At 41.5% G+C, this 20,295-nt stretch overlaps 1 protein-coding gene across 2 annotated transcripts in view; it reads right to left on the minus strand.

Moving 5' to 3' along the window:
• Window positions 1–20,295, minus strand: part of YWHAE (tyrosine 3-monooxygenase/tryptophan 5-monooxygenase activation protein epsilon) — a 52,433-nt gene that overhangs the window by 8,875 nt on the left and 23,263 nt on the right. For both annotated transcript variants that reach the window (XM_081806127.1, XM_081806126.1), the window contains exons 2-3: window positions 4,545–4,744; window positions 309–415 (exon numbers count right to left, since the gene is read on the minus strand). In XM_081806127.1, the coding sequence (XP_081662253.1) occupies window positions 309–415; window positions 4,545–4,744 (307 nt within the window). The remainder of the gene's footprint in view (window positions 1–308; window positions 416–4,544; window positions 4,745–20,295) is intronic.

Raw genomic sequence — 20,295 nt, forward strand, 5'->3', positions numbered from 1 at the left:
GCGCCTGGGTGGCTCAGTTGGTTAAGCGACTGCCTTCGGCTCAGGTCATGATCCTGGAGTCCCTGGATCGAGTCCCGCATCGGGCTCCCTGCTCGGCAGGGAGTCTGCTTCTCCCTCTGACCCTCCCCCCTCTCATGTGCTCTCTGTCTCTCTCATTCTCTCTGTCTCAAATAAATAAATAAAATCTTTAAAAAAAAAACAAAAAACAACTATTCTTTCAATAAAAGTTGAACACCTACACAGAAAAAGTGGTAATTCTAGGGGGCCAACATTTAATCTGACATTTTCCCTTCTAGTATAGAACCTACATTTTATAATAGAAAACCTTGGACTCGCCAGTGTTAGCTGCTGGAATGAGGTGTTTGTCCAGTACATCCAGAATGTCACAACAGATTAACTTTAGCTCAGTCTCAACCTGAAAAAAAAAAAAGTCAAAAATTGTTTAAGTCTAAGAAATTACATAAATTGACACATTCTCCCTCTAGTTTTGAGGAAGAGAGCCACAGTAAACATAACAAACATCTCTCTCCAAACTTTCTTCCCCACTCTTGATAAAAAAGCAGAGAAAAGTTGTCTCCAGGTTATAGTAATTATCTTCCTTCTACATGCTGTTAGTTTAGTGCTTTAAAAAAACCACCACCACCACCACACAGGGGCACCTGGCTGGCTCAGTTGGTGGAGCATGTGACTCTTGATCTCACAGCTGAGTTCAAGCCCCACACTGGGTGTAGAGATTACTTAAAAATAAAATCTTAAGGGCGCCTGGGTGGCTCAGATGGTTAAGCGTCTGCCTTCAGCTCAGGTCATGATCCCAGGGTTCTGGGATCGAGTCCCGCATCGGGCTCTCTGCTCCTTGGGAGCCTGCTTCTCCCTCTGCTGATCTCTCTGTCTCTCATGAATTAAAAAAAAAAAAAATCTTAAAACAAAACAAACCAACCAACAACCTCATGATTCAGCTACAGAACTGAGAGTAACACTAATTACTACTTACTAAATGCTGCACATTTATATTAATTAGCATATTTAATGAGGTAGAAACTATGTCTCCATTTACATGGGGGAAGCAAAGATTATGGTATTTGGCCAAAAATCAACAACTTAAAGAACTTCAAGAGGGAGATCCAGGATTTGAACCCAGACAGGCTGAAAAGCCTAAGGTCACAGTTCACAAGAGATGGAATAAAAATTCAAACCCAGGCACAGTCTGCCTCCAATGCTCATATTTCTAACCACTACTATGCTCAATAGCCAATCACTTTAGTGGCTGAGATCCACAGTCCGTTATAAGCACCAAAAATCTGTACACTAAAGTAAATATTGCCACTTATCTAAAATTTATCACACTAAAAATGCATACCACCACCGAATACACATACGTTATCTTGTTCTCTGTTTTCTATTAATTCATGGTGACACTGCTGACCTTTCCAAGTTCTTATGCCCTCTGGAACCTTCTTTCCATTGTAAAGAATTCCCCTATTCTCTCTTCTATAATCTCATCCTGATCTTTCCTGAATAAACTACCTCCCTTGTGTCTTTTCAAGTGGCAATTACTAGAGGACCAAGACAACTTCTGAATTCTCCTAGCTCCCCACTGACTCAGTATAACTGGCTATTACTCCAAACAGCTCCTCTTTGGAAGCTCATCCTCCATGTTCTAATTTCTAAGAATCTGTCATCAGTGGATCTCTATAGGTCTTTCATCCATATTCATAGCCTATCACTCTAATACCTGGTATCACACCAAGGTATTACACCCATGTTCCTTTCAACACAGTTCCTTGATCTCAACTCCATGACCTTTTTTGTCAATATCCCTAACTGTGTTGCTTTATCCAAGTCTTAAATTCTATTTTACTACTGGACTGTAACTTCATTTTTTACTTCCTTTATTCCTGTTATTTCTACTTAGGGACACATCAAGACACCCAGCCTCTTGAATCTTTCATCTTTCCCTGATTTATCAGTCCCTCTCTTTGCTTCCTTTCCTACTTAGTCCAAATGCCACAATTTAGCACAGACTTCTCTCTCTTCAGCACTTTTAACTTTCTCATTTCATCATCCTGCTGAGACACCAAACTTTTCTACTGACAATCCATATTCTTGTTCCAACATATTTGAGGTTAATGGACACACTGATATCCTTCTTTATGACCCCAGGTATGTTAATCAATCACTCAGAACCTTAGTTTTCCCATCTATAAAGTAAAACAATAACCTATTCTTTACAGGGTCATTTAAATACCCTACTTTGCACAATTATATGTACTTTATAAAAAATATCTCCCCATTCAAAACGGTGTCCAACAGAGGTAGAGATAATTAATAAATGTAGTTTCTGGGGATGCCTGGGTGGCTTAGTCAGTTAAGTGTTCTGCCTTCAGCTCAGCTCACGATCCCAGGATCCTGGGATCGAGTCCCGCGCATCAGACTCCTAGCTTGGCGGGGACCCTGCTTCTCCCTCTGCCTGCCACTCCCCCTGCTTGTGCTCTCTCTCTCACAAATAGAATCCTTAAAAATAGAAAAAGGTACTTTGTTTTCCTTCTTCCTACCAATTTCATTCCCCGGGCTACTTCGGGAGTCTTCCTGTAAATTTCCCTCGCTGTATTCTAAACGTGTATATATGTGCCTCTTTCACCAGGATCAGTTTCTGCAGTAGTCCTATTGACATTCTGGGACAGATAATTCTTTGCTGTGTGGTGCTGTCCTATGCCCAAAGGGATATACAGCAAGCAGCACCCCTGTCTCTACCCACTGGATGCCAGTAGCACCCACCAAGTTGTGAGAGCCAAGAATGTCTTCAAAGATTGCCACATGTTCTCTGAAGAGCAAAATCACCTCTAGTTGAAAACCACTGACTAGATCAATAGCTACTGTACTTTTTTCACAAAAACTCACGGTAAGAAAAATTACATATATTTATATAAACAAATGTAATATCTGAAACAATAACTTCATGAAATGTCCAATGCCCTCTAACATTTTTTTCTATTAAAAAAAAAACAGTGCAAGACTGTTGAATCACAGATCTGTACCTCTGAAACAAATAATACAATATATGTTTAAAAAAAAAAAGAAGAAAATAGCAGGAGGGGAAAAATGAAGGGGGGAAATTGGAGGGGGAGACGAACCATGAGAGACGATGGACTCTGAAAAACAAACTGAGGGTTCTAGAGGGGAGGGCGTGGGGGGATGGGTTAGCCTGGTGATGGGTATTAAAGAGGGCACGTTCTGCATGGAGCACTGGGTGTTATACACAAACAATGAATCATGGAACACTACATCAAAAACGAATGATGTAATGTATGGTGATTAACATAACAATAAGAAATTAAAAAAAAAAACAATGCCTAGACTGAGCCTCCATAAGCATAGTAACGTTATTTGTCTCATCTTCACACCCACAGCACCTAGGAAATTGTGTGTTATTGTTTTTTTTTTTTTGGTAAAGATTTTATTTATTTGACAGAGAGAGACACAGCCAGAGAGGGAACACAAGCAGGGGGAGTGGGGGAGGGAGAAGCAGGCCTCCCGCCGAGCAGGAAGCCCGATGTGGGACTCGATCCCAGGACCCTGGGATCATGACCCGAGCCGAAGGCAGATGCCTAACAACTGAGCCACCGAGGCGCCCCTGTGTGGTTCTTAAGAGGTACAAAAACACTTGCTAAATTCTCCTGAATGGTAATTTCAAGTCACTCAATGAAGCATTTCCAGCTAACTCAACAAAAATAAAGATTAAATTATTTCTCTAATTGTGTGGTGTTCAAAACTGAACGCCCTCTGCAGCTTCCAGAGAAAAATTCTTCATCTCTTTCCTGAAATATTGTATAGACTATATTCCCTAATCCAGGTAAGTAAAAAATGCAAATCCATTAAAATATAAAATGTTATTACACACGTATACAACACATGCATACTAGGCTGTGATCTAAAATGTCCAAAACCTGGGGCGCCTGGGTGGCTCAGCTGTTAAGCGTCTGCCTTCAGCTCAGGTCATGATCCCAGGGTCCTGGGATTGAGCCCCGCATTGGGCTCCCTACTCCACAGGAGGCTTGCTTCTCCCTCTCCCACTCCCCCTGCTTGTGTTCCCTCTCTTGCTGTCTCTCTCTGCCAAATAAATCTTTAAAAAAATTAAAAAATAAAAATAAAATAAAACGTCCAAAACCGGGGCACCAAGGTAGCTCAGTCAGTTAAGCACCTGCCATCAGCTCGGGTCATGATCCCAGGGTCCTGGGATGGAGCCCCATGTCAGGCTCCCTGCTCAGTGGTGAGCCTGCTTCTCCCTTCCTCTCTGCCCCTCCCCCTACTTGCGCGCTCTCGCTTTCAAATCAATGAATCAATCAATCTTAAGAAAGATGTCCAAAACCTGGGGCACCTGGCTGGCTTAGCCAGAAAGACCATGCCACTCCTGATCATGGGGTCATGAGTTCAAGCCCCACATTGGGTATAGAGATTAAATTAATAAAACTTTAAAATAAAATATCCAAAACCAGATGCCAAGAAGGCATCTTTCTTTAAAGATGTGTAGGATATGATAATCTCACCATTTGCCGATATTCCCGAATCATTTTTAGTTTGTCTTCTCCTCCCTTGTTTTCTTCTTTCTGTTCAATGCTGCTGATTATTCTCCAGGAAGCTCTTCTGGCTCCAATCACATTTTTATATGCAACAGATAGGAGGTTTCTTTCTTCAACTGTCAACTCCACATCCATTCCTGCTACTTTCTTCATTGATTCCACCATTTCTGTAAGGGAAAAGTAAAATCAGACCTTACAAAGTAAGTTTTGTTATACAATATCCCTTCACAATAGGTCTTTTTTTCTGTCAAGCTAGTATAAAAAGGCAAGAATTTTAACAAAAATACAATCATCGAAACTAGTAGACGTGCCTAGGTGACTCGGTTGGGCATCTGCCTTTGGCTCGGGTCATGATCCTGGGGTCCTGGGACCGAGCCCCGCACTGGGGCTCTCCTCTCTCTCCCTGCCCCTTCTCTCAAATAAATGAAATTTTTTAAATTTTAAAAAATTGAGTAAAAAAACTAAAAACATGTAAAAGAAAGTAAACTAAAAGCCAAGAACAAGAGAATCTGTAATAAAAGACATATAGAATCAAAACTTCATATAATTCAAAACTAATTCACAGCATGGTTTGGAAGGATCTAACTCATTAAATAAGGGAACTGGAGGGGGCACCTGGGTGGCTTAGATGGTTAAGCGTCTGCCTCCAGCTCAAGTCATGATCCCACAGTCCTGGGATCGAGCCCTACATAGGGCTCCCTGCTGAGCAGGGAGCCTGCTTCTTCCTCTCCTTCTGCTCCCCCTGCTTGTGCTCTCTCACTCTGTCAAATAAATAAAATCTTAAAAAAAAAAGGGGGGGGGGGCGCCTGGGTGGCTCAGATGGTTCAGCGTCGGCCTGGGATCGAGCCCCACGTCCGGCTCCTGGCTCAGTGGAGAGCCTGCTTCTCCCTCTGCCTCTCCCCCTGCTCATGCTCTGTCTCCAATGAACAAATAAAAAATCTTTAAAAGGGGCGCCTGGGTGGCTCAGTCATTAAGTGTCTGCCTTCGGTTCAGGTCATGATCCCAGGGTCCTGGGATCAAGCCCCGCATCAGGCTCCCTGCTCAGCGGGAAGCCTGCTTCTCCCTCTCCCACTCCCCCTGCTTGTGTTCCCTCTCTTGCTGTGTTCTCTGTCAAATAAATAAAATCTTAAAAAAAAAATACATATTTAAAAAATAAAAAGGGAACTAGGGAGACACCTGCCCATTTCCTAGTACAAATAATTGAGCTGGCAGTTTAGATAAAAATTAAAAAGTTATAGGCTCTAGGGGCGCCAGGGGTGGTGCAGTCGGTTCAGTGTCTGACTCTTGGTTTCAGTTCAGGTTGTGATCTCAGGGTGGAAGGGTCAAGCCCTGCGCTCAGCAGGGAGTCTGCTTTGTGTTTCTATTTCCCTCTCCTTCTGCCCCTCATCCCCGCCCCACCACTCTCTAAAATAAATCTTAAAAAAAAAAAGTTACAGGCTCTAATTTTCTTACAAATAAATTATTTCCCAAGTAAATACAAATAAACTGTATTTCAAAGTCATGGGAGGAAAGAACATTCATATAGCAAACATAACATTTGAGCATCTGGTTAATCACAAACACAAACCGAACTTATCTTTGGATGTTTCCACCCTTCCTCCTTTAGAAGGACACTGTCCACCTCATATGAATTCAATTAACTAGCAAAACTTCTAATGGTTCCTATTTGTTACCACTAGGTGGCGACCAAAGAAAGGGGTCCAGATAAATCTTAGAGATTCCCAAGTAAAGGAAAAAATAGGTAACACAATGCACATGAGGGGCCCCTAGGTGGCTCAGTCAGTTAAGCATCTGACTCTTGATCTCAGCTCAGGTCTTGATTTCAGGGCCACGAGTTCAAGCCCCACACTGGGTAAGGAGCCTACTTAAAACAAGGGGCACCTGGGTGGCTCAGTCAGTTAAGCGTCCGACTTGATTTCGGCTCAGGTCCTGATCTCAGGGTTGTGAGATCAAGGCCTCTCCCTCTAGCCCTTCCCATTGCGTACATGCTCTCTCTCTACTCTAACAAATAAATAAATCTTTAAAAAAATAGAACAACGCATGTGAATGCAGAGGAAGAACCAAAAACAGCTCAATGAACACTAACCTAATAAATATATTAATGAAAACTATGCCTTTATAAAAGACTAAACGCCATATTACCATATGCATAGCTCTCCAACTTCACTGATTCAGAATCTTTGGTCCTAAGACCCAAGAACCTGCATTTTAACAAGCACCCTTAGCTTACATTAACACTAAACATAAGGAATACCTTAAGGTACAATGCAGATGGTAACTTTATGAAACACTGCTTAATAGCTAAATTATGTGTCATCCCAGGGAAATACGTTTAAAAACATTATCCTTTGGGCGCCTGGGTGGCTCAGTCATTAAGTGTCTGCCTTCGGCTCAGGTCATGATCCTGGAGTCCCGGGATCGAGTCCCGTATCGGGCTCCCTGCTTCTCCCTCTGACCCTCCTCCCTCTCATGCTCTCTGTCTCTCATTCTCTCTCTCTCAAATAAATAAATAAAATCTTAAAAAAAAAAAATATTTAAAAACATTATCCTTTCAGGAATATCAGGAAATTAATAGAAACATTAAGATGGTAAGGTCTTTGGAAAACAGTTTGGTAGTTCTTATACAGTTAGAACACCTTAAGACTCAGCAATTACATTACTAGGTATTACCCAAGAGAAATGAAAACATATCTTCACAAAGACTTTTTCCACAAATGTTCATTCACAGCAACTTTATTCAAAATAGAGAAGATGAAAACAACTCCAAAGTCCATGTATACAATGGAATACTATTCAAGAACAAAAAATAAACCATGGATATGAGTAACAACACGGATGTACAAAATCATGCTAATTGAAAAAGGACAAAAAAAAACTGTCTAATTCATTTTAAGTTCTAGAAAATGCAAAACTATAAAGATAACAAATAAAGTGGTTACCAAAGTATGGGGGTGAAGTGAGGAGAGCTTGTGTGCAAAGGAAATTTGGGGAGTAAGAGTTCTACTGTGGTGGTTATACAACTGAATAGATTTATCAAAACACTGAACAGATTTATTGAAACACTGAACTGTACAGTTTAATCCTTGAATAACACAGGAGAGCAGAGGGGGCAGACCCACCAAGCAGTCACAGTCAGAAATCCAAGTATATCTTTTGACTCCCCAAAAACTTTACTAATAGTCTACTGTTGATGAGAAGCCTTGCTGATAATTAACACATATTTGTGTGTATTATATGTATTATATACTGTATTCTGCAATAAAGCAAACTAAAGGAAAGAAAATGTTATAAAGAAATTTTAAGAGAAAAAATGTATTCACTGGGGAAAAAAAAAATCCGAAAAATCCGCCACGTAAGTGGACTGACACAGTTCAAACCCATGTTGTTAAAGACTTGTCAACTGTACACGTAAAAGAGATTTTATCGTATCCAAATACTTTAATAAGGCATATTTTTAAAATATAATTCTGGAACATTAAAGAAAAATATTAGGGGGCACCTGGGTGGCTCAATCACTAAGCGTCTGCCTTAGGCTCAGGTTATGATCTCAGGGTCCTGGGATCGAGCCCCGCGTCAGGCTCCCTGCTCAGCAGGAGGCCTGCTTCTCCCTCTCCCACTGCCCCCGTTTGTGTTCCCTCTCTCACTGTCAAATAAATAAATCTCTAAAAAAAAAAAAAAATGTATTAGGAAGTACAGTAGTAAGACCATTAATTCATTTGTGGAAGCCTGGCATTCATTTGAAACATCTTTTTTAAATTATAGTCATGAAGGGGCACCTCGGTGGCTCAGTTGGTTAAGCAACTGCCTTCAGCTCAGGTCATGATCCTGGGGTCCTGGGATCGAGCCCTACATCGGGCTCCTTGCTCAGTGGGGAGCCTGCTTCTCCCTCTCTCTATTCCACCTGCTTGTGCTGTCAAATAAAATCTTTAAAAAAAAAAAAGTAGTATAGTCATGGGGAAAAAAGGTAAATTCAGGGGCAGTGGAGTCAGAGGGTAATTTCAAGCTCACTTGCATACTAGTTTTGTTTTTTTTTTCAAAAACTAACAAATTAAACATGCCTCAGAAGTGAACCAGTAATTCACTTTTCTAAATTGGCCCCAACAAAGCAATTTAAAAAGTAACCTAGCTACACCAAAAAGACCATTAATCCTTTTAAACTGTAGGACTCTGCATCATTATATATGAAAAAAACTATACACAAATATCTAATACCACACCAAAAATTTAACAGTATGTCTCTGGGTACTATTCCAAAATAATAATTTACATTTCCTTCACTTTTCTATGCTTTAAAATTTTTCAACATTTTTTAAAGAGGTTTATTTATTTGACAGAGCTAGTACAAACAGGCAGCAGAAGCAGGCTCCCCGCAGAGCAGGGAGCCCAATGTGGGGCTCGATCCCAGGACCCTGGGATCATGACCTGAGCCGAAGGCAGACACTTCATGACTGAGCCACCCAGGCGCCCCAAAATTTCTCAACATTTCAACAATATTTTTACAGTAAGGGGGTAAGAAAGGGGAAAAATATATTTAAAGCACTCAATGATATTCTATCCCAGATTCAATTAAATATAACATTCTCTTCATTTAGAAAGCCAAAAACAAGGCAAGAAAGACTATGGTACAACTACAGAAGCAGCAGTTGTCCAGTTTTAGTAAGAAACAGCTTTATTGATCATTCACATATACAATTCACCCATTTAAAATGTACAATTTAGTGGTAGTTTTAGTATATTCACAAAGTTGTACAACCATTACCACAACCAATTTTAGAATATTTTCATCACTTGAAAAAGAAACGCTCCATACCCATTAGCAGTCACTTCCCACCTACCCCCAATTCCCTCAATCCTAGTAACCACCTCCTTTAATCTCTATGGATTTACCATTCTGGACATTCCATATAAATGGAACCATATACAGGAATACCTTGTTTTATTATGCTTCACAGAATGTTTTTTTTTTACAAACTGAATGTTTGTGGCAACCCTGTGTGAAGGAAGTCTATCGGTATCTGATTTCCAACAGCATTTGTTCATGTTTCTGTATCACAATAATTCTCTCAATATTTCAAACTTTTTCATTATTATATTTATTATGGTGATCTGTGACCAGTTATCTCTGATGTTACTATTCTAATTGTTTTGGGGCACCACAAACCACACACAGAAGATGGCAAACTTAATCGATAAATGTGTTCTGACGGTTCCACTGACCTGCCTGCCATTCAGTGCCATGTCATGTCTCCCCACCCTCCACCATCTCTCCCCCTCTCTCCTCAGGCCTCCCTATTCTCTGAGACACTACAATAGTGAAATTAGGTCAATTAATAACCCTAAAATGGCCCCTAAGTCAAGTGAAAGGAAGAGTCACACATCTCTCACTATAAATCAAAAGCTAGCAATGATTAAGCTTAGTAAGGAAGGCATGCTGAAAGCTGAGACAAGCCAAAAGCTAGGCCTCTTACGCCAAACAATCTTCTAACTTGTGAATACAAAGTAAAGGTTCTTGAAGGAAATGAAAAGTGCTTTACCAGTTAATATAAGAATAGAAGCAAAACAGCCCTATCAGTGATAGTTTCAGAGAAAGTTTTAGTGGTCTGGACAGAAGATCACACAAGCCACAACATTCCCTTAAGCCAAACCTAATCCAGAGCAAGGCCCCAACTTTCTTCTATTATATGAAGGTTGAGAGAGGTGAGGAAGCTGCAGAAGAAAAGCTGCAGGACAGCAAAGGTTGGTTTGGTTCATGAGGTTTAAGGGAAGAAGTAATCTCCATAACAAGGTCAAACATGTAGAAGCTACAGCAAGTTATTCAAAAGATCTAGCTAACATCATTAACGAAGGTGGTTACACTAAACAAAAGATTCTCAGTGTAGAGGAAACAGCCTTATCTAAGACTTTCACAGCTAAAGAGAAGTCAAAGCCTGGCTTCACAATTTCAAAGGACAGGCTGACTCTCTTGTTAGATAGGAGCTAATGCAGCTGGTGAATTTAAGTTGAAGCCAATGTTCATTGACCATATTCTGAAAATCCTAGGCCCTTAAGAATTATACTAAATCCAGGGTGCCTGGGTGGCTCAGCTGGTTAAGCGACTGCCTTCAGCTCATCAGGTCATGATCCTGGAGTACCGGGATCAAGTCCCACGTCAGGCTCCCTGCTGAGCAGGGAGTCTGCTTCTCCCTCTGACCCTACCTCCTCTTGGGCTCTCTCAAATAAATAAATAAAGTCTTTAAAAAAAAAAAAAAAAGAATTATGCTAAATCCAGTGTCTGGCTGGTTCAGTCTGTAGAGTATGCAACTCTTGATCTCAGGGTTGTGAGTTCGAGCCCCAAGCTGGATGTAGAGATTACTTAAAATTACAATCTTAAGAGGTGCCTGGGTGGCTCAGTCGTTGGGCGTCTGCCTTCGGCTCAGGTCATGGCCCCAGGGTCCTGGGATCGAGCCCCACCATCCGGCTCCCTGCTCCGCGGGAAGCCTGCTTCTCCCTCTCCCACTCCCCCTGCTTGTGTTCCCTCTCTTGCTGTGTCTGTCAAATAAACAGAAATCTTAAAAAAATATATATATATTAAAAACCAGAAAAAACAAGTAGTCTAAATCTACTCTGCCTGTGCTGTTTAAGGGAACAAAGCCTGGATGACAGCACATCTGTTTACAACATGGTTTACTGAGTGTTTTTTAAGATTTATTTATTGGGGAGGGAGGGGCAGAGGGAGAGAGGGAATCCCAAGCAGACTCCCTACCAAGTGGGGAGCCCAACATGGGGCTCAATCCGGTAACTGTGAGATCATGACCAGAGACTAAACCAAGAGTCAGTCGGCTTAACCGACTAAGCCACCCAGGCACCCTAGTTTACTCAAGTTTTTTAAGCCCACTGTTGAGACATACTGCTCAGAAAAAGATTCCTTTCAAAATATTACTGCTCAATGACAATGCACCCAGTCACCCAAGAGCTCTGATGGAGCTGGACAAGATTAATGTTTTCACATGCCTGCTAACACAACATCCATTCTGCATTCCAAAGATAAAGGAGTAATTTCAACTTTAAATATTATTTAAGAAATACATTTGAGGGGGTGCCTGGCTGGCTCAGTCAGTAGAGCACGCAACTCTTGATCTTGGGGTCATGAGTTCAAGCCCCACGTTGGGTGTACAGCTTACTAAGGAAAGGAGGGAGGGGAAGAAAGAATTTCGTAAGGCTACAGCTGCCATAGTCATTCCTCTGATGGATCCAGGTAAAATAAACTGAAAAGCTTCTGGAAAGGAATCATCATTCTTGATGCCGTTAAGAACATTCATGACTGATGGGAGGTCAATATATCAGCATTAACAGGAGTCTGGAAGAAGTTGATTCCAATCCTCATGGATGACTCTGAGGGGGTTCTAGACTTCAGTGGAGGAAGTTAACTTCAGATGTGGTAGAAATAGCAAAAGAACTAGAATTAGAAGTGGACCTAACCTGGGGCACCTGACTGGCTCAGTCAGTACAGCATGAGGCTCTTGATCTCGGGTCATGAGTTTGAGACCCATGTGGGGTGTAGACATTACATAAATAAACTTTTAAAAAGTGGACCTAATCAAAACCAAAATGAGATATATCACCTGTCAGAATGGCTAGTATCAAAAAGACAAGAAGTAGGGCACCTGGGTGGCTCAGTTCTTGAGCGTCTGCCTTCGGCTCAGGTCATGATCCCAGAGTCCTGGGATCAAGCCCCGCATTGAGCTCCCTGCTCCACGGGAAGCCTGCTTCTCTTTCTCCCACTCCCCCTGCTTGTTCCCTCTCTCGCTGTGTCTTTGTCAAGTAAATAAAATCTTAAAAAAAAAGAAAGAAGTGTTGGTAAGCATGTGGAGAAAAAAGAACCCTAACGTACCTTTGGTGGGAAGGTAAACTGGTGTAGCCACTGTGGAAAAACAGTACGGAGATTCCTCAAAAAATTAAAAACAAAAATACCATATGATCCAATAATTCCACTACTATTTACTCAAAGAAAATGAAAACACTAATTTGAAAAGATATATGCACCTCCGTTTATCGCAGTATTATTTACAACAACCAAGATAGAGAAGCAACTTAAGTGTCCCATCGGTAGATGGATAAAGAAGATACGTGTGTAGGGGTGCCTGGGTGGCTCAGTTGTTAAGCGTCTGCCTTCGGCTCAGGTCATGATCTCAGGGTCCTGGGATCGAGCCCCGCATCGGGCTCCCTGCTCAGCGGGAAGCCTGCTTCTCCCTCTCCCACTCCCCCTGCTTGTGTTCCTTCTCTCACTGTGTCTCTATCAAATAAATAAAATCTTTAAAAAAAAAAAAAAAAGATACGTGTGTATAAACGCACGCACACACACACATATATCCCTATAATGGAATATTACTCAGCCATAAGAAAGAATGAAATATTGTCATTTGCAACAACATGAATGGACATAAAGGGTATTGTGCTAAGTGAAATAAGACAGAGAAAGACAACCATATGGTTTCACCTATATATGAAATCTAACAAACAAAATAAATGAGTGAACAAACAAAAAAGCAGAAACAGACCCATAAATACAGAGAACAAACTGGTGGTTGTCAGAGGAAAGGGAGGTAGAGGGATGGGCAAAATGGTGAAGGGGAATGGGAGGTACGGGCTTCCAGTTATGGAATGAATAAGTCACAGGGGTGAAAGGTACAACATAGGGAATATAATCAGTGGTGCTGTAATAGTGTATGGTGGGGCACCTGGGTGGCTCAGCTGGTTAAGCGTCTGCCTTCAGCTCAGGTCATGATTCCAGGGTCCTGGGATCAAGCCCCGCACTGGGTCCCTGCTCAGCAGGGAGCCTGCTTTTCCCTCTCCCTCTCCCTCTGCTGGCTCCCACTACTTGTGCTCTCTCACGCTCTCTCAAATAAATAAATAAAATCTTTATTTTTTTTTTTAAGATTTTATTTTTTTGACAAAGAGAGACACAGTGAGAGAGGGAACACAAGCAGGAGGAGTGGGAGAGGGAGAACAGGCTTCCCGCGGAGCAGGGAGCCCAATGCGGGGTTAGATCCCAGGACCCTGGGATCATGACCTGAGCCGAAGGCAGACACCTAATGACTGAGCCACCCGGGCGCCCCTAAATAAAATCTTTAAAAAAAAAAAAAATCACCTTAGTGCGTGTAAAGTTGTATAGATCATGATTTTTATTTCTTCGATGGCTAATGATGTTGAGCATCTTTTCATGTGTGTATTGGCCATTTGTGTGTTCTTTGGAAAATATTCAGATGTTTTGCCTTTTTAAATTTAATTATTTGAGAGAGCGGGTGTGCACACAAGGGGGGGGAGGGGCAGAGGGAGAGAGAGAATCACAAGCAGACTCCCCAGGGAGCTGGATGTGGGAGGATCCCAGGACCCTGAGATCATGACCTGAACCAAAACCAAGAGTCACACACTCAACCAACTGAGCCACCCAGGCACCCTGGTTTGCCAACCTTTTAATTGGCTTATTTGCATTTTTATTACTGAGTTGTAGAAGTTATTTACCTGTTTAATTAATTAATTTATGAAGGGGAGTGCAGGGGGTGGGGAGCGAGAATCTTATGTAGGCTCCACTCCACTCCCAGCATGGAACCTGACGTAGGACTCTATCTCATGACCCCAAGATCATGACCTGAGTCAAAATCAAGAGTCTGATGCTTAACCAACTGAGCCATCCAGGCACTCCAGGAGTTATTTACTTTAACTTTTAAAACCCTAACTACTGCTAGCGTTGGTGGTATAGTGGTGAGCATAGCTGCCTTCCTAACTACTCCTCTTAGCCCCGCATCTTCAGGAATTTCTCCATTCCTGAAGGTAGTAGATTAAGGGAGACAGTAGTAGCATTAGTCAGAAAAGGAAAGCACTTCCTACTAGCCCCTAGGAGTTCTATACCAATGCTTTGTACCAATTTGCACAAATTATGTCTATAATGAAGCTCTCAGGAGAACCTTGGTGTCATCCTTACCCTTTTAACATCAGCAACAGAAACATGATCCTAACTATAATGTATCCCAAAACTTTATGTGAAAGCTCAGATTTACCCAAAACTACCCTCAAAACCACCATCAGCAGAGAATTAACACAATTATATTCACATAAAATTCTCAACATAACTAGTATTTCATAAAATCTTTTCTTAAAGATTTTATTTATTTATTTGTCACAGAGAGAGAGAGCACAAGCAAGGGGAGCAGCAGGCAGAGGGAGAAGCAGGCTCCCCGCTGAGTAAGAAGCCCAATGCAGGGCTCGATCCCAGGACCCCGGGATCATGACCTGAGCCAAAGGCAGACACTTAACTGACTGAACCATCCAGGCACCCCTCATAAAATCTTCTTTGCAACAACTATTTTATCAATGTGATCTAAGCATTTCTGGGATGGAGGATGGCTGTCAAATCTGTTTGCAACAGGTATGATCATAACTAATGAACTAGCGAATGGAGAGTCAATGACTACAACATGTGGATGCACAGGCAGTTTGGTACATAATGTCTGGGCAATAAAATTTTGGGGACTTCCAATTAGTTTGGGGACAATGGGTACCTGAATGAAAATCACCAGTTACAAAAACTCTGAAATTTGTAATATCCACAACTGAAAAGGCATCTTTTTTTTTTAAAGATTTTATTTATTTATTAGAGAGGGAGGGAGAGAGAAACAGCATGAGAAGGGGGAGGGTCAGAGGGAGAAGCAGGCTCCCCGCTGAGCCAGGAGCCCGATGAGGGGCTCGATCCCAGGACTCCGGGATCATGACCCGAGCCGAAGGCAGTCGCCCAACCAACTGAGCCACCCAGGCGCCCCAACTGAAAAGGCATCTTAATCAAACATACTAATAAGCCTGTTTGGTTCCAGGTCATTTCCCCTTTACTGTGTAACAGCCTAGTTAGACATCCATTACATTAAACCAGCTTGCCTCTATTCATTACTGGACTATCCTGCCAGAAGGAGAGTCCCATTATTTTTCATCCTGATCTTAATTTAGCTTTGGTTCTTGGTTTTGCTCTTTGAAGTGTTTGTGTAAATATATTCATTCAATAAACTCATTCACAAATAAAACACATCATGCCAGGCACTGTTCCAAATACTTTGCATGAATTAACGCATTTAATCTTCTCAATAAACCTTTGAAGTAGGTAGCAGTATTATCCCCATTTTATGAGGAAACTGAAAAATATGGAGGTTAAACTTGTTCAAAATCACAAATTCAGTAGATTACAAACCCAGACAATCTGACTCCAGAGCTGTACTGTGATTTAATATTACCTCAAATTTGAATATTTATTTGAATTCATCTGAATAGGGATCTTGCTCTTTTTTTTTCCATTAAAAGTATGATTGACAGGATCCTTTGCTTTTATTTTTTTAAGATTTATTTATTTTTTAGAGAGAGGGAGCACACATGCAAGCAGGGGGAGGGGCAGAGGAAGAGGATCTCAAGCAGACTCCCCACTGAGCGAGGTGCCCACCATGGGGCTCCATCTCAGGACCCTGAGATCTGACCTGAGCCAAAACCAAGAGTCGGGACGCTCAACCAACTGAGCCACCCATCCAGGCGCCCCAGGATCCTCTGATTTTCTAAGAACAGATGCAATAAATGCTTGCAATGACAAGAGACACAAGCTTAATACATTAAAACGTGGTCTGTTCCCATTTAAAACACATCTTTTTCCACCAAGTTAACCCTCCAGAATAATTATCTCCAAAAACCTCAATGTCAATGCCTAGTAGGACAGATACTCCCATGCCAATAGTATTTCTACATCAACATCCCAGTAAACACCATTCTCCCAAGACTGTCCCTGACAGCTGATAAAGCAAGTCTCTGTTGAGATTCAAGAGTCTTATAATCTTATAAAGTACAAATCTGCAAGGGGGTGTGTTTCCACCTATTAGACTGACTACAAGTTACCACAAAGCCTAATTCTACAGTTCCTAATGAGACCCAGGGTCAGGATGGAAGCAAACTGTTCAGAATCAGTCATGGGAAAAGGAGCAGGCACTGTACTGGCTGACAGAATTAATGTACCTTGTACTCAAGAAGCATCCAGGGTTGTAACCGTAATCACTCCCAACATAGATAAAACATTGCCAGCTGTTACAAAACATAATCCTGACTTCAAAGACAAAAAAAATTTAAACCTGAATAACTTGCCTTGTCAAGCCACATAGCTAGTAAGTGGTAAAACCAGAATTCGAACCCAGACAATCTAACTTAAATGCCTGAACTCTTAACCACTACATTCAACTAACTTTCCAAGTGCTCAAAGAAACAAATTCTTAAGTCCTAGAACACTGAAAGTAATCACCCCAAGAGAAGAAAAGGGCCAGAGCATCAGACATGGCCTTAAAAAGGTTCTATCACTCAAAGTTCTGGAGAGATCTTTGGTTTGCTTTATGTAAAGGTCAATCAGTTGGCCAATGACCCTTCCTCTGCCTGGGAAACTATTCATCCCTCTGAATAAAACTCAAACATCTTTGGGCGCCTGGGTGGCTCAGTCGGTTAAGCGACTGCCTTCGGCTCAGGTCATGATCCTGGAGTCCCTGGATCGAGTCCCGCATCGGGCTCCCTGCTCGGCGAGGAGCCTGCTTCTCCCTCTAACCCTCCCCCCTCTCATGTACTCTCTCTCTCTCATTCTCGCTCTCTCAAATAAATAAATAAATCTTTAAAAAGAAAAAAAAAACTCAAACATCTTTTCTGTAAAGCCTTCCTGTACTTTTCAATCCATGTTCATATTTCTCTGTACTGAGGATCGGTGTCTTTCTCCCATCAAATATTACCTTCCTAAGAAAAATTAATCACCTTCTTAAAAGGGCATAAACTGCGTCTTCATCTGTATATTCCCAGAAGAGCACCGTTATCTAATGCCACAAAAGACACACGAACATTTGATGAAAGAATAAAAATGGTAAGACAAAGTATGTTAAATAAAAAGAATGACAAATATATTCTGGTGGCCCTGACTGAATAGGTCAGAGGTAAATGAATCTTTAAGGATTCCCTCTTTAGGTAGGACCAGAGAGTCTAAAGTCCTTTCTCAGCAGTTTCAATAGCCATTTTTTCCCGTACCTAGTATTTTTTTTTTAAGATTTTATTTATCTGACAGAGAGAGAGATAGCGAGAGCAGGAACACAAGCAGGAGGAGTGGGAGAGGGAAAAGCAGGCTCCCCGCCAAGCAGGGAGCCCAATGCGGGACTTGATCCCAGAACCCTGGGATCATGACCCGAGCCGAAGGCAGACGCTTAACGACTGAGCCACCCAGGTGCCCCATTTCCCACACTTAGTATTATTTAGCAGAAAATTTAGTTGTATTTGTCCCTGAGGAAGTCCTCTGAGACCCAAAGTATCATCCTGAAGGTCTGACGTCTGTTCTTTAAATATATAAAGGGGAATTTAATATAGTGTCCTACGTTAGCACACTTTGGTCAAGTGCCTATACATTCAAATAATATTCCCAATTAACAAGGCGCCTGGGTGGCTCAGTCAGTTAACCATCTGACTTGATTTTGGATCAGGTCATGGTCTCAGCATTGTGGAATGGAGCCCTGGGCACTGAGGCTGAGATTCTCTTTCTCCTCCCTCTCCCCCACCAGCTCTGTAAAAACAACAACAATAATTAACAAGACTTAAGTATCTACAGGGATCTGACCTTGAATCCTACCTATACACCAAAGGACTAAAGGTTTTACCACCATTTCATAATTTACAAGAGTCAAAGCATTTGGGGATATTCTGAGAACCTGGTCTAGAAGCCTTACCAATTCCTCTGCTATAGATTATCAAGAAAAGGCAGGCAGAAGTAGTAGGGCTGTACTTTGTCTTTTATGCAGAAAAGTGACTGGCTGGTGTAAAAATGGGGGGTGGGTGGGGAAATAGGCCCATCAAAGCAATCTATAGCAGAGGATTAAAAAATGCCACTTTTCCCAATCAAAAACCTCTAGGGTTCATTTAGACCAAGGGAGTGAAGGAAAAATCCTAGCTCTTTCCTTTTCTATTTAAAAGACTAAGAACGCAAACTGGTGTGGCCACTGTGGAAAACAGTATGGATGTTCTTCAAAAAGAGTTAAAAATAGGGGTGCCTGGATGTCTCAGTTGGTTAAGCAGCTATCTTCAGCTCAGGTCATGATCTCAGGGTCCTGAGATAGAGCCCCACTTGGGCTCCCTGCTCAGTGGGTAGTCTGCTTCTCCCTCTGCTGTTCCCCCTGCTTGTACTCTCACTCATGATCTCTCTCTCAAAAAAAAAAAAAAAAAAAAGTTCTAAAAATAGTTTTAAAAATAGAACTCCAATCCACCAATCACACTACTAGGTATTTAACCAAAGAATACAAAAATAGCAATTCAAAGGGATACCTGCACCCCGATGTTTACAGCAGCATTATTTACAATAGCCAAATCATGGAAACAGCCCGTGTCCATCAGCTGATGAATGATAAGATGTGGTATATATACACAATGAAATAATATTCAGCCATGAAAAAGAATGAAATCTTGCTATTTCCAACATAGATGGAGCTAGAGAATATTATGCCAAGCAAAATAAGTCAGAGATAGACAAACACCGTATAATTTCACCTATATGTGTAATTTAAGAAACAAATGTGTAAAGGGGAAAAAAGAGGCAGCCAAACCAAGAAACAGACTTTTTTTTTCTGTAGAAAACTGACAGTTATCCGAAGGGAGGTGGGTGGGGGATGGGTGAAATAGGTGATCGGGATTAAGGAGTGCACTTGTGGTGAGCACCAGCTGATGTGTATGGAATTATTCAATCACTATTTTGTACACCTGAAACTAGCATTACACTGTTTTAACTAACTGGAATTTAAATAAAAACTTAAAAAAAAATAAAAGACTAAGGATGGCTACCACCCAAACAAACAAACAGCAAACAAGCATTGGTGGGGAAGTGGAGAAATTAGACGCTGTGCTGTTGGTGGGCATGCAAAATGGTATAGCTGCTGTGTAAAACAATATGCTCTTTCCTCAAAAACTTTGTAAAATGCAATTACCATTTGACCCAACAATTCCACTTCTCAGAATATAATGAAAAAAATTGAAAGCAGGGTCATGAAAACTATTTGTACACCCATATTCATAGCGGCATTATTCACAACAGCTAAAACATGGAAACAACCCAAGTGTCTATCACTGGATAAATGGATAATCAAAATGTAATAAATGCATACAATAAAATATTATTCACCCTTAAAAAAAGAAAATTCTGCAATATGCTACAACATGGATGAACCCTGACATTGTGCCAGGTCAAAGAAGCCAATCGCAAAAAGACAAATACCGTTATGACTCCACTTACACGTGGTACTTAGTCAAAATCATAAAGACAGATATTGTAACAGAGGATGGGGGGAGGGATAATGGAGAGTTATTATTTAATGGGTATACAGTTTTGGTTTGACAAGATGAAAAGGGATAGGAGGATGGATGGTGGTAATGACTGCACAGAAATGTGATGTATTCAATACCACTGAATTGTACATTTAAAAATGGTTAAGACAGGGGTGCCTGGGTGGCTCAGTCGTTAAGCGTCTGCCTTCGGCTCAGGTCATGATCCCAAGGTCCTGGAATCGAACCCCGCATCGGGCTCCCTGCTCTGCGGGAAGCCTGCTTCTCCCTCTCCCACTCCCCCTGCTTCTGTTCCCTCTCTCGCTGTGTCTCTCTCTGTCAAATAAATAAAATCTTTAAAAAAAAAAAAAAAGTTAAGACAGAG

This window comes from Leptonychotes weddellii, chromosome 15 (assembly GCF_054177405.1).
Source record: "Leptonychotes weddellii isolate Sample4059 chromosome 15, ASM5417740v2, whole genome shotgun sequence".
Lineage (NCBI taxonomy): Eukaryota > Metazoa > Chordata > Mammalia > Carnivora > Phocidae > Leptonychotes > Leptonychotes weddellii.